The sequence below is a fragment of the Trypanosoma brucei genome, chromosome 3 (genome assembly GCF_000002445.2).
Source record: "Trypanosoma brucei brucei TREU927 chromosome 3, complete sequence".
Taxonomy (NCBI): domain Eukaryota; phylum Euglenozoa; class Kinetoplastea; order Trypanosomatida; family Trypanosomatidae; genus Trypanosoma; species Trypanosoma brucei.
This window is the reverse complement of record NC_007276.1, coordinates 1589925-1603372: the sequence shown is the minus strand read 5'-3', so window position 1 is coordinate 1603372 and position 13448 is coordinate 1589925. Positions and strand designations below refer to the sequence as shown.

At 43.5% G+C, this 13448-nt stretch overlaps 6 protein-coding genes across 6 annotated transcripts, besides 3 other annotated features; all 6 read right to left on the bottom strand.

Annotated features, from left to right (window-relative positions):
• Positions 1-13448: part of a sequence feature (sequence corresponds to BAC RPCI93-2H15) that runs on past both edges of the window.
• On the bottom strand, positions 1044-1352 carry Tb927.3.5740 (hypothetical protein; the record flags this gene model as incomplete). Its single annotated transcript, XM_839071.1, has 1 exon — positions 1044-1352. The coding sequence occupies one exon, from the start codon at positions 1350-1352 to the stop codon at positions 1044-1046; it is 309 nt and encodes a 102-aa protein (XP_844164.1).
• On the bottom strand, positions 1974-3035 carry Tb927.3.5730 (hypothetical protein, conserved; the record flags this gene model as incomplete). Its single annotated transcript, XM_839070.1, has 1 exon — positions 1974-3035. The coding sequence occupies one exon, from the start codon at positions 3033-3035 to the stop codon at positions 1974-1976; it is 1062 nt and encodes a 353-aa protein (XP_844163.1).
• Tb927.3.5720 (hypothetical protein, conserved) lies at positions 3851-4915 on the bottom strand (the record flags this gene model as incomplete). The annotated part of the gene is made up of 1 exon (XM_839069.1): positions 3851-4915. One exon carries the CDS (start codon positions 4913-4915, stop codon positions 3851-3853), a length of 1065 nt encoding a protein of 354 aa, XP_844162.1.
• On the bottom strand, positions 5666-6727 carry Tb927.3.5710 (hypothetical protein, conserved; the record flags this gene model as incomplete). Its single annotated transcript, XM_839068.1, has 1 exon — positions 5666-6727. One exon carries the CDS (start codon positions 6725-6727, stop codon positions 5666-5668), a length of 1062 nt encoding a protein of 353 aa, XP_844161.1.
• Positions 7544-8605, bottom strand: Tb927.3.5700 (hypothetical protein, conserved; the record flags this gene model as incomplete). The annotated part of the gene is made up of 1 exon (XM_839067.1): positions 7544-8605. The coding sequence occupies one exon, from the start codon at positions 8603-8605 to the stop codon at positions 7544-7546; it is 1062 nt and encodes a 353-aa protein (XP_844160.1).
• Tb927.3.5690 (hypothetical protein, conserved) lies at positions 9429-10421 on the bottom strand (the record flags this gene model as incomplete). The annotated part of the gene is made up of 1 exon (XM_839066.1): positions 9429-10421. One exon carries the CDS (start codon positions 10419-10421, stop codon positions 9429-9431), a length of 993 nt encoding a protein of 330 aa, XP_844159.1.
• Positions 9525-9598: a sequence feature (GA-rich).
• Positions 10482-10511: a sequence feature (AT_rich).

Below are 13448 nucleotides of genomic sequence, written 5' to 3'. Positions count from 1 at the left end.
GGGGAACTCTACCGGCCGAAAAGGATCACCTAAGCAAATAACTGCGCGAGAAAAGGGTAAATGCCACATTTTGCACGGAACGTTATCATCAGAGGCGGAGGCGGAATCCACAGTGATGACCGGGTGTTGGAAGATTGATATAGCACGACCCCTTAAGGGTCCATAAGCGTGGAGATTGGCAAAGGATGGGATTGATGCGTTGAAAGGTTCGCAGAAAAAACAAACAAGCAAGTACGAAATACGATCGGTTGTTCCAATTGTCACACTGGAGCTGCTAATTGCATCTGTATCGGCGTTTTTACACAAACGAAAACAATAACAAAGGAGGAATCTGGCATACGGTGGCCGACGTAACGTTTCAAAACAGCCGGACACGGAATCCAACTACAACATCTGTCAACGGAAGATGATGCGCTGTGCAATGGCCCTCGCGGTACATGATGGAAATAACCGGTACGAGGAATGACGCGAGAACGTCCCATGTGTAACTGGTTTTCACCTCAAGTCATGGTCGTCTACAGGTTATGTGGAATAGATGAAAATAATGGGGAATTGTGAAAAAAAGAGTTTTAAAAGAGTTTTTCGCCGTCATCGTCATTATTTTCAGGAAATTTTATATATGAGGTGTCGTTGTCGCGACGCGAACTAAACCAGTCCGAAGACAGCCACTGCATTTTCTCCCGGCGACTACTGATATTTTCTCCGCTTTGTCCTTTTCCAAACATTTTTAACTCCTGAAGGTTTCGCCATCTTTTCGACTTCTTCCGGTAAAACTCTCTGAACCTGCGCGTTTCCCCCCACCCTCGCTGCGGCTTTCCATTTCAGAGTGTGGCCAGTAGCCTTCTCAGCTCGTCTTGCCATTTGTTTGGCTGTGCTCGCGCCTTCCGGCATTCTGTTAAAAGCTGCGTCTTCCTTCTGTTCCCGATGTCAACGACTGCTGTCCTTTTTACCTTTGCAGAATTCGCACGCTCTCAAGAATTTCCTGACATTTTGCACCTCTTCCCATTTCCCTCACCCGCGTCGTAATCACCCCAATACCTGCGCTAGGATAGCGTGACGGTTTTTACCATAGGCCTCGTCACCGAATATACCGCCGGTATTTCCTGCGCCTGTGAACTTTCGCCCATGGTGTCCACACCAAGTCGTTTCTCAACGATCCTTATTTCGCTGCATTTGCAAGTTGCCGTTGGCTCTCTTTCCCGCTTGGCGTCATGACAACAATGGCTGAGTTCGGCTTTGGCATATAGCTTGTGTACAGCATCTCTTTTTTTGCTTATTTCTTCCGTGTGTCGAGGGAATGCTGCCGTTGGCATTGACGATCTTGAACTCAGCGAGTTCCTGCCATCACACATTTTCGTGAGCGCCACCAGCCATCACTGTCGTGCTCTCGAGTTTGGCATAGTTCTTTCGCTGGCTTAGCGTCCAATTAAACTGCCATGGCCGTGGGCGTCTCCTGCGCAACAATGCGTTTCCTTATACCAGCAACATTAGGCTTACATTGTTGTGTCGTATGTGACGGAGGAAGACGCAGCTACGGTTTCAGGGTGGTGAACTCCGTTCGTTTGTTTTATCATCAGCGACGAATTCGATTACACAATTTGTTTTATCCTTCCGTAACTTTCCCTTCCCCAGTTTCAACTGTACAGGTTTTCCTGAAAGCCACTCCCATCTGACAAGTTTGTTTGTTTTTTCCTCCCTTTGCCACTTCCAGCAAACAGAACGCCGTCCCCGACACAACTACATATCCTATTCCCCTTACCTTCGCTACAAAAAAGAATCGGTGAAGAAATCTAATACTTCGCACGCAACTCCAGCACGAGAAGTTTTTTAGCAGTGCAATATGGCAAGTAAACAATAAAAATGTTCCCTTAATGTACGTCTGTCAAGAAAAATGTTTTGATACACTCACTTCCCTTCTCCGTTAAAAGCATGCTTTCTTCCAAACAGTTTACATTACCGTTTATTAAATGATACTAAAGCAACAATAAAGAAAGTGTTAAAAACATGATAATAGGATTATTTGATTTCCAAGAAGAAGCCTGCGTTTTAGTGTTTGTCGCTGCTTCATTGCTTTTTCCAGTATTATTTTCCATTTTTTGCTTTTCTTGCCTTTCTTTCCCACCCTTTTCATCTTTTTGCCCATCTTTTACTTCTGGTGTTACCTCAGTTTTACCACCATCGTCAGCTTTTTTCTGCATGGATTCAGTGGTATCTGGTTTCTTTACTGTGTCCGCTTGTTGAGGAATTGTTTTTGGTGTTTTGGGGGTACACTTTATTTTTCTTTTACCGTTAGAGGTTTCTACCTTACACAAGTATTCGTCTGGTTCTGGTTTGGTCCGCAATTTTACCTCGCATGCTTCTCCAACCAATGTGGACACCTCGGGTCGATCTGCCTCCGTGCATTTTGGTTTGTCATCTCCTTTCTCGCCGAAGATGACATCTTCAGGATCGAGTGCCGGATCTGTGCCGTAGAGTTTTGCACATTCATGGTGACCACCAAATGCAACAAGGACGTCGGCAACACACCTGTGAGCTTCTTCATTCAGTGGCGCAGGACGTGGACCCGGCTCGGGACAACGCCGCTCATAGCCCCCGCTCCCATGACCGTGGCTTTCGTCATGATAAGTATAATCGTATTCGGCTCCCTCACAGTATGGATGATAAGCCACCGGAGCATCCACTTCCTGTGTGCAGCTTACGTTTCCTTGTCCGCCCTCGGTTTCGTAGGTGCACGCTATTCGATTTCCCTCTGCGTTTTCGAACTTCAAAATGCATTGCGTGACTGTGCTTTCTTTTTCGTTTTCCATGAATTGGCACACGGTCCATGCCCCCGGGAATGTTTCAATGCTAACATTTTCAGGCATTTCGCTTATCGCTGTGCTTACATTCTCACAGTTTTTGGGCGTGGTGAACGCTGTTTCCAATGCTTTGTGGCACTCCGTTCCTTTTTGTATTGTTATTGGTTCTGTCTCTCCTCTGCTTCCTATGGCTCCTAAGCAGAAAAATACGTAGTATATGACATGTTGTTTCCTCATTTTGTTTTCGCTAAAGGAAGAATGATAAAGGTGTAGGAATCATGATATTGTAGGTTAAATGGATACTGTAAATTTCCATTTCACATTATCATTAGCGGCTGGGCGTGGCAAACCCTCTTTTCCTCAACAGTTTCAAGTGGTTTCCCAAAGAAACATTTTTTTTTTTTCTGAAGCTGCATTTTTTTTTCTTGTTTTGTCCGCGCGTCGAGAGGAGGCTGCCGTGGGCATTGATGTTATCGATTTCAGCGACCCGCTTCAATTGTTCCTCTTCGTCGGTGCCATCGCCCGTCATTTTTCTGTTGTATTCTCGAATCTGGTGTTGTGCCTTCTCTAGCTTAGCGTCCAATTATGTTATCAGAAATAAGGGTATTTCCTGAGCATCCGTGCCTTTATGCGTGCATTTCTCAACCCAAAACGCTACACCACATGTGCCGATCAAATGCTGTTACAACCTTTTTGCGGCGATTTCCACCTGTCTATCGATCCGAACGAACTGCACAAGTCAGTTGCTTTCACCCGGGGTAGAGTTTTCTCTTCCTGCTATCCCTTTCAACAAACAGAACGCCGTCCCCGACACAACTACATATCCTATTCCCCTTACCTTCGCTACAAAAAAGAATCGGTGAAGAAATCTAATACTTCGCACGCAACTCCAGCACGAGAAGTTTTTTAGCAGTGCAATATGGCAAGTAAACAATAAAAATGTTCCCTTAATGTACGTCTGTCAAGAAAAATGTTTTGATACACTCACTTCCCTTCTCCGTTAAAAGCATGCTTTCTTCCAAACAGTTTACATTACCGTTTATTAAATGATACTAAAGCAACAATAAAGAAAGTGTTAAAAACATGATAATAGGATTATTTGATTTCCAAGAAGAAGCCTGCGTTTTAGTGTTTGTCGCTGCTTCATTGCTTTTTCCAGTATTATTTTCCATTTTTTGCTTTTCTTGCCTTTCTTTCCCACCCTTTTCATCTTTTTGCCCATCTTTTACTTCTGGTGTTACCTCAGTTTTACCACCATCGTCAGCTTTTTTCTGCATGGATTCAGTGGTATCTGGTTTCTTTACTGTGTCCGCTTGTTGAGGAATTGTTTTTGGTGTTTTGGGGGTACACTTTATTTTTCTTTTACCGTTAGAGGTTTCTACCTTACATACATATTCTTCTGGTTGTTTTTTTGTCCGCAATTTTACTTCACATGTTTCCCCAACCACCTTGGATTCCGGGGGTTCGCTTCCTTCTGCACATTCTGGTTTTTCATTTCCGTTCTCGCCGAAGACGACTTCCTTAGGACCGAATGCCTGATCTGTGCCGTAGAATTTTGCACATGGAAGGTGGCCACTAAATGCAGCGAAAACGTCGGCAATGCACCTGTGAGCTTCATCGTTCGGTTGGGCAGGAGGTGGACCAGGCTCGGGACAACCCAGTTCACCATACGCCACGCCATTATAACCATCATAGCCGTTATCATAACCATGGTCACTTCCATGTTCCCCACAGTGTGGGTGATAAGCCACCGGAGCATCCACTTCCTGTGTGCAGCTTACGTTTCCTTGTCCGCCCTCGGTTTCGTAGGTGCACGCTATTCGATTTCCCTCTGCGTTTTCGAACTTCAAAATGCATTGCGTGACTGTGCTTTCTTTTTCGTTTTCCATGAATTGACACACGGTCCATGCCCCCGGGAATGTTTCAATGCTAACATTTTCAGGCATTTCGCTTATCGCTGTGCTTACATTCTCACAGTTTTTGGGCGTGGTGAACGCTGTTTCCAATGCTTTGTGGCACTCCGTTCCTTTTTGTATTGTTATTGGTTCTGTCTCTCCTCTGCTTCCTATGGCTCCTAAGCAGAAAAATACGTAGTATATGACATGTTGTTTCCTCATTTTGTTTTCGCTAAAGGAAGAATGATAAAGGTGTAGGAATCATGATATTGTAGGTTAAATGGATACTGTAAATTTCCATTTCACATTATCATTAGCGGCTGGGCGTGGCAAACCCTCTTTTCCTCAACAGTTTCAAGTATTAAAAAAAATATTTCCCCCTCCACTGATGCTGCCGTCTGTATTAATGATCTTGATTTCAGTGACCCGCTTAAATCACCCGTCTTCACTTTTCTGTTGTATTCTCGAATCTGGTGTTGTGCCTTCTCTAGCTTAGCGTACAATTATGTTATCAGAAATAAGGGTATTTCCTGAGCATCCGTGCCTTTATGCGTGCATTTCTCAACCCAAAACGCTACACCACATGTGCCGATCAAATGCTGTTACAACCTTTTTGCGGCGATTTCCACCTGTCTATCGATCCGAACGAACTGCACAAGTCAGTTGCTTTCACCCGGGGTAGAGTTTTCTCTTCCTGCTATCCCTTTCAACAAACAGAACGCCGTCCCCGACACAACTACATATCCTATTCCCCTTACCTTCGCTACAAAAAAGAATCGGTGAAGAAATCTAATACTTCGCACGCAACTCCAGCACGAGAAGTTTTTTAGCAGTGCAATATGGCAAGTAAACAATAAAAATGTTCCCTTAATGTACGTCTGTCAAGAAAAATGTTTTGATACACTCACTTCCCTTCTCCGTTAAAAGCATACTTTCTTCAAAACAGTCTACATTACCGTTTATTAAATGATACTAAAGCAACAATAAAGAAAGTGTTAAAAACATGATAATAGGATTATTTGATTTCCAAGAAGAAGCCTGCGTTTTAGTGTTTGTCGCTGCTTCATTGCTTTTTCCAGTATTATTTTCCATTTTTTGCTTTTCTTGCCTTTCTTTCCCACCCTTTTCATCTTTTTGCCCATCTTTTACTTCTGGTGTTACCTCAGTTTTACCACCATCGTCAGCTTTTTTCTGCATGGATTCAGTGGTATCTGGTTTCTTTACTGTGTCCGCTTGTTGAGGAATTGTTTTTGGTGTTTTGGGGGTACACTTTATTTTTCTTTTACCGTTAGAGGTTTCTACCTTACACAAGTATTCGTCTGGTTCTGGTTTGGTCCGCAATTTTACCTCGCATGCTTCTCCAACCAATGTGGACACCTCGGGTCGATCTGCCTCCGTGCATTTTGGTTTGTCATCTCCTTTCTCGCCGAAGATGACATCTTCAGGATCGAGTGCCGGATCTGTGCCGTAGAGTTTTGCACATTCATGGTGACCACCAAATGCAACAAGGACGTCGGCAACACACCTGTGAGCTTCTTCATTCAGTGGCGCAGGACGTGGACCCGGCTCGGGACAACGCCGCTCATAGCCCCCGCTCCCATGACCGTGGCTTTCGTCATGATAAGTATAATCGTATTCGGCTCCCTCACAGTATGGATGATAAGCCACCGGAGCATCCACTTCCTGTGTGCAGCTTACGTTTCCTTGTCCGCCCTCGGTTTCGTAGGTGCACGCTATTCGATTTCCCTCTGCGTTTTCGAACTTCAAAATGCATTGCGTGACTGTGCTTTCTTTTTCGTTTTCCATGAATTGGCACACGGTCCATGCCCCCGGGAATGTTTCAATGCTAACATTTTCAGGCATTTCGCTTATCGCTGTGCTTACATTCTCACAGTTTTTGGGCGTGGTGAACGCTGTTTCCAATGCTTTGTGGCACTCCGTTCCTTTTTGTATTGTTATTGGTTCTGTCTCTCCTCTGCTTCCTATGGCTCCTAAGCAGAAAAATACGTAGTATATGACATGTTGTTTCCTCATTTTGTTTTCGCTAAAGGAAGAATGATAAAGGTGTAGGAATCATGATATTGTAGGTTAAATGGATACTGTAAATTTCCATTTCACATTATCATTAGCGGCTGGGCGTGGCAAACCCTCTTTTCCTCAACAGTTTCAAGTGGTTTCCCAAAGAAACATTTTTTTTTTTTTCTGAAGCTGCATTTTTTTTTCTTGTTTTGTCCGCGCGTCGAGAGGAGGCTGCCGTGGGCATTGATGTTATCGATTTCAGCGACCCGCTTCAATTGTTCCTCTTCGTCGGTGCCATCGCCCGTCATTTTTCTGTTGTATTCTCGAATCTGGTGTTGTGCCTTCTCTAGCTTAGCGTCCAATTATGTTATCAGAAATAAGGGTATTTCCTGAGCATCCGTGCCTTTATGCGTGCATTTCTCAACCCAAAACGCTACACCACATGTGCCGATCAAATGCTGTTACAACCTTTTTGCGGCGATTTCCACCTGTCTATCGATCCGAACGAACTGCACAAGTCAGTTGCTTTCACCCGGGGTAGAGTTTTCTCTTCCTGCTATCCCTTTCAACAAACAGAACGCCGTCCCCGACACAACTACATATCCTATTCCCCTTACCTTCGCTACAAAAAAGAATCGGTGAAGAAATCTAATACTTCGCACGCAACTCCAGCACGAGAAGTTTTTTAGCAGTGCAATATGGCAAGTAAACAATAAAAATGTTCCCTTAATGTACGTCTGTCAAGAAAAATGTTTTGATACACTCACTTCCCTTCTCCGTTAAAAGCATACTTTCTTCAAAACAGTCTACATTACCGTTTATTAAATGATACTAAAGCAACAATAAAGAAAGTGTTAAAAACATGATAATAGGATTATTTGATTTCCAAGAAGAAGCCTGCGTTTTAGTGTTTGTCGCTGCTTCATTGCTTTTTCCAGTATTATTTTCCATTTTTTGCTTTTCTTGCCTTTCTTTCCCACCCTTTTCATCTTTTTGCCCATCTTTTACTTCTGGTGTTACCTCAGTTTTACCACCATCGTCAGCTTTTTTCTGCATGGATTCAGTGGTATCTGGTTTCTTTACTGTGTCCGCTTGTTGAGGAATTGTTTTTGGTGTTTTGGGGGTACACTTTATTTTTCTTTTACCGTTAGAGGTTTCTACCTTACACAAGTATTCGTCTGGTTCTGGTTTGGTCCGCAATTTTACCTCGCATGCTTCTCCAACCAATGTGGACACCTCGGGTCGATCTGCCTCCGTGCATTTTGGTTTGTCATCTCCTTTCTCGCCGAAGATGACATCTTCAGGATCGAGTGCCGGATCTGTGCCGTAGAGTTTTGCACATTCATGGTGACCACCAAATGCAACAAGGACGTCGGCAACACACCTGTGAGCTTCTTCATTCAGTGGCGCAGGACGTGGACCCGGCTCGGGACAACGCCGCTCATAGCCCCCGCTCCCATGACCGTGGCTTTCGTCATGATAAGTATAATCGTATTCGGCTCCCTCACAGTATGGATGATAAGCCACCGGAGCATCCACTTCCTGTGTGCAGCTTACGTTTCCTTGTCCGCCCTCGGTTTCGTAGGTGCACGCTATTCGATTTCCCTCTGCGTTTTCGAACTTCAAAATGCATTGCGTGACTGTGCTTTCTTTTTCGTTTTCCATGAATTGACACACGGTCCATGCCCCCGGGAATGTTTCAATGCTAACATTTTCAGGCATTTCGCTTATCGCTGTGCTTACATTCTCACAGTTTTTGGGCGTGGTGAACGCTGTTTCCAATGCTTTGTGGCACTCCGTTCCTTTTTGTATTGTTATTGGTTCTGTCTCTCCTCTGCTTCCTATGGCTCCTAAGCAGAAAAATACGTAGTATATGACATGTTGTTTCCTCATTTTGTTTTCGCTAAAGGAAGAATGATAAAGGTGTAGGAATCATGATATTGTAGGTTAAATGGATACTGTAAATTTCCATTTCACATTATCATTAGCGGCTGGGCGTGGCAAACCCTCTTTTCCTCAACAGTTTCAAGTGGTTTCCCAAAGAAACATTTTTTTTTTTTTCTGAAGCTGCATTTTTTTTTCTTGTTTTGTCCGCGCGTCGAGAGGAGGCTGCCGTGGGCATTGATGTTATCGATTTCAGCGACCCGCTTCAATTGTTCCTCTTCGTCGGTGCCATCGCCCGTCATTTTTCTGTTGTATTCTCGAATCTGGTGTTGTGCCTTCTCTAGCTTAGCGTCCAATTATGTTATCAGAAATAAGGGTATTTCCTGAGCATCCGTGCCTTTATACGTGCATTTCTCAACCTAAAACGCTAAGCCGCATGTGCCGGTTAAATGCTGTTACAACCTTTTTGCGGCGAGTTCCACTTGTCTATCGATCCAAACGAACTTCATCAGTCAGTTACTTTCACCCGGTGTAGGGTTTTTTCCTCTCTTTACCCCTTTCAACAAACAGAACGCCGTCCCCGACACAACTATATATCCTATTCCCCTTACCTTCCCCACCGAACAACATCGTTGAAAATTCAATACTTTCGATACAACTTGAGCGCAAGAAGTTTTTTTTACAGCAGTGACGCGTGACAAAAAAAAAACATAAAAATGTTCCCTTAATGTATGTCTTACAAGAAAAATGTTTTGATACACTCACTTCCCTTCTCCGTTAAAAGCATACTTTCTTCCAAACAGTTTACATTACCGTTTATTATTAAACAGTATTAAAGCAACAATAACGAAAGTGTTAAAAGCATGATAATAGGATTATTTGATTTCCAATAAGTTTTGCTTTTGATTCGAGCTTTTGCTGTACCAGTTTCTTCACCGCTTTCTTCTTTTCTTTCTTCTTTTTGGCCTTCATCCTCATCTTGTGTTTTGTCTTTATCTTCTTTCAGGGTGACCTCAGTGTTACCACCGTCGTCACTTCTTTTGCGCATGGATCCAGTACTGCCTCGTCTCTTCCTTGTGGTCGTAGGTTGAGGAACTGTTTTCGATGTTTCTCTTGTGCATTTTATTTTCCTTTCCTCACCAGAACCCTCCATTTTGCAAATATATTCTGATGGGTGTGGCTCGGTTCGCAACTTTATTACGCATGCTTCTCCAACCACTTTCGACTCTGGGGGGCCACTTGCTTCTATACATTCTGGTGTTTTGTCATCTCCGTTCTCCCTGAATATAATTTGCTCGGCGACCTCGCTTCCTATTTTAAGTTTCGCACACTCCTGGTCACCGCTGAATGACCCATAAACCTCATCAAGACACCTTTCGGTTTTGTTTCTTTTTGGTTCTTCACGTGGTGCAGGCTTCGGACATCCTTCTTCCCCTAAAAGGTACCGCTCGCGAGCGTCTTCGCAACGACCCTCTGGTTTGCAACTTAGGTCTTGGCGATTGCCCTTTGTTTCGTAGGTGCATACTAATTTCTCTCCATATGTGTTGTTAAACCTCAATATGCATTGTGTCTCCGTACGCCTCTTATCATATTCTAACCATGTGCAAGCAGTCCATCTATCTGCATCTGTTCCGATGTCAACATCCTCATTTATTTTCGTTGCATCGGAGGCCAGATCATGACAGTTTTCACGTTTGTTGAACAGTGCTTTAACAGTTGTGTGGCAATTCGTTTCTTTCTTTAGCGTTGTTTTCACTGCATTAGCTTTGCCCCCCACAACCGTTAAACAAAAAAACATGCACCACACTAAATATTTGTTCTCCATCGCTCCTCTTCTTAAAAGGAAACATAAATAGAAGAAAAGTGGTGTTCTTGATTGAATTCCAATATATTTTTTGATATTTTTTTATTATAAGTGAGACGGTGCAACTTTTTTTTTCTCAACAGTTTGGGGTGTTGCAGCTGGAAAATACTCTTGTTCTAGTGATGACTTTCGGGACAATTTTCGCAAGCTAAAACAACGATATTCGTAAAAATATGGTAATAACTTGAGAAAGAGTTAGCGGAAATTAGGTGCTAACTCCGGATCGATCACCCGGTAGTGTGTGGGAACATTTACTCTTCTCCGGGTTTGTACTTTTGGCTTCAAGTTTTATTTCCCCCTCCTTAACTTAGCTCGACTCGGCATCCTCTGCTGCGTTTTTTTTTTTGCTAGACTCCTTTTTTTTCTCCGGTTGTAGGTCACATACACACGCTCTTCAGCGGCGGTCGTCATCTTCACTTTTTGGCATCATTCTCCCTTCCTTTTGTTCTTTGCGCTTTGTGCTTGTTACCACTTCTTAACTACTGTTTGTCCGAACCACCAAGGGTGACATTTAACTTTTGATTGCTTCTCGTCCGTACGATTTTCATGCCATATACTCCCAACCAACGCTCTCTGCATTCAACATCCCATCTGGTGAAGGCTGTCTGCATGTTATTAGACATTCCTTCGTTTTTGGTTGATCAATGGTATTCGAGTGTTTCCTTGGGGCTTGTGATATAATTTTGCAATCTTTCCCTTTGTGTTTATGCGTGTGTGGTTAGTGATGCATGCCACACCCTGGTTTAGTCGTCCGGCTGACGCTTAATACAACTTCCGGGTTCATAATGTAGTCACGGGTATTGATTCTTCTGTAAGGGATGTAACAGTCGCACGTCACATACACTTTTTTTTTTTCATATTTCTGAACTTGTTTACCTCCTTTTCGCCGGTGCGACACAGTCCATTGTTTCTTACGGGTGGTTAACCGCACGGTTGTGTTATCGGCGGATATTTTTGAGGTTTTATGGTGCAACTCACTGATTTGTGCGGCAGCTTTTGTGAGTGCATATTTTTAAAAATACTGTGAAAACTTCTCTGATCCTTTGTGTCACGGTCTTACCATTTTCCCTTCTAAACTTGCACGAAACACACAGTTGTTTTCTTGGTGTGAGGTGTCCCCTTTTACTTTTCGCAGTAGCACTGCGGTTATCCGCTAAATTAGGTTAGATCTCGCGCACTTTTGTGCTCACGTGTGCCTTTCACTCGTTATTTTGGTGTGCACCGCTGATGTGGTTTTTATCGATATAATACTCGATCTCTCCTCCACCATCTCGGATTTGAGCGATTGTTTTTTTTTGCCTTGTCGATCCATATGTTCTCGCGACTTTTACGTATTTTTCTGAGGTCGCTTCCTTTGTCACGTTTTAACATTTTGTACACAGGTGAACGAAGGCATTTACGTTAACGCTTCTCACGCACCTGTCACTCACTGTAGCTTCCACTTCACCTCGTCGCTGGCCGTTATTGCCGGAGAGCGCATTTGAAGTGCTTTTGTCTCCTACAGTCAGTCAGAACGAAAAAATCTACGGTAGTTTCACATTCAACCCATCATAAAAAGATTAATAGGCAATAGACTGAAATTTTCATTTGTTTTTGTGACATGTCCGTTATTTTTCTCTCAAGACGAGTGTTGCCTACTCTGGTGGAGTTTCAGATATTATTTTAACAGCGCAACAGCCTCGCACCTTCTGCGTACTCCGCCGAAATGAACTACTTTCCCATTCCTTCATGTTTTGATTTTATTTATTTGCCACTCAAATGAAACCATTAGGTACACTGATGGTGCTCCACGATTTTTTTTTTTCACCCTTAGTGACAATAGTTTTCCCAGTGAGTTTGATCCTGTAGAGCCTGAGTGTGCTCTGTTCGTTACCAGTAGTTCTTTTCCAGAAAGGGGAAATAGGATAGTGGTTCCAATCGAAAGTCAGCTTCCGGAATTCCGTAGAGAATTTGGTTGTTCAAACTGTTATCACTATGAACATAAAAACCTGTGTATTGTTCTACAGGAAAAGCAAAAGAACCTTAAGAGGCGGAACAATTTGGGTGCCGCTTTTTGGTCGCTGTGGCTGATGTGGGATTTCTTTGGACTCATTTCCCTGTTGCAAGACAGGATTCCCCGAGTTTCCTTCCGCAGCATGTGCCCTAACTCTATCGTTAGGCTTGCTGTTTAAGTTTTCGGTCATGACTTGTTTGTCATTACCTTCCGTTGCTTCCACGCGTGGAGACGGATGCTGATGCTTTGCGGGTGGCTCATGTTTTTGTACCAGTTGAATGTGCTCCAGTTCCTCGTCAACCTCCCTGTTCGAAAAAGTATCAATCTGCCTTTCCAGTTTAGTTGTTGCCTCTTGCATTTTCCGTTGAGTTCCATATTGTCTTAAATCTCGCAATTGATTTTGTAACTTCATTAGTTTTTTTTTTTAGCTAAGACACCTCTCCCCAGGCAAGACCTCCTTCGCTTGTGTTGTACTGCGCACAGGTTGCCGACTTTGTTCTTCCCGAGCAACTCTGCATATCTTCCCTATTGTCCCAACCTACAGCACAGAAAGCCTTTCCTCTGGATTTCTTCCTAAACTTTCCGAGATCATTTAGCTTCACGAAGTTTTTCTTCATAGTTTTCACAAAACTCACTTATGGAAGCGGGCAATCTCCACATTTTTCGATCATAAAATCGGTTATCTTGGTGGAGGTTTCTACGTCCCAGGTCGCGGTGTTTGGTTCCATGTTGCACCTATCGCAACACAACGCGGCAGCTAAAGGTAGTTCTGGGGGAAAGCACAAGCACATCAGGTCTATAGTTAGCGCACGCCGAAAGTAGTTGTTTCAGCTTGATACTTCTTTACCGCAAGCCTGCTCCCTTCTTAGTTCCATACCTTTTGGACTTTTTTTTGTCTTCTATACCGTAGAGTATTTCCTCTGCATCCTTTTGAAAATCTTCTGCCGTCACTCTGACTTTCAGTGAGTTTTTCATGTACAGCTCAGAGGCTTGTT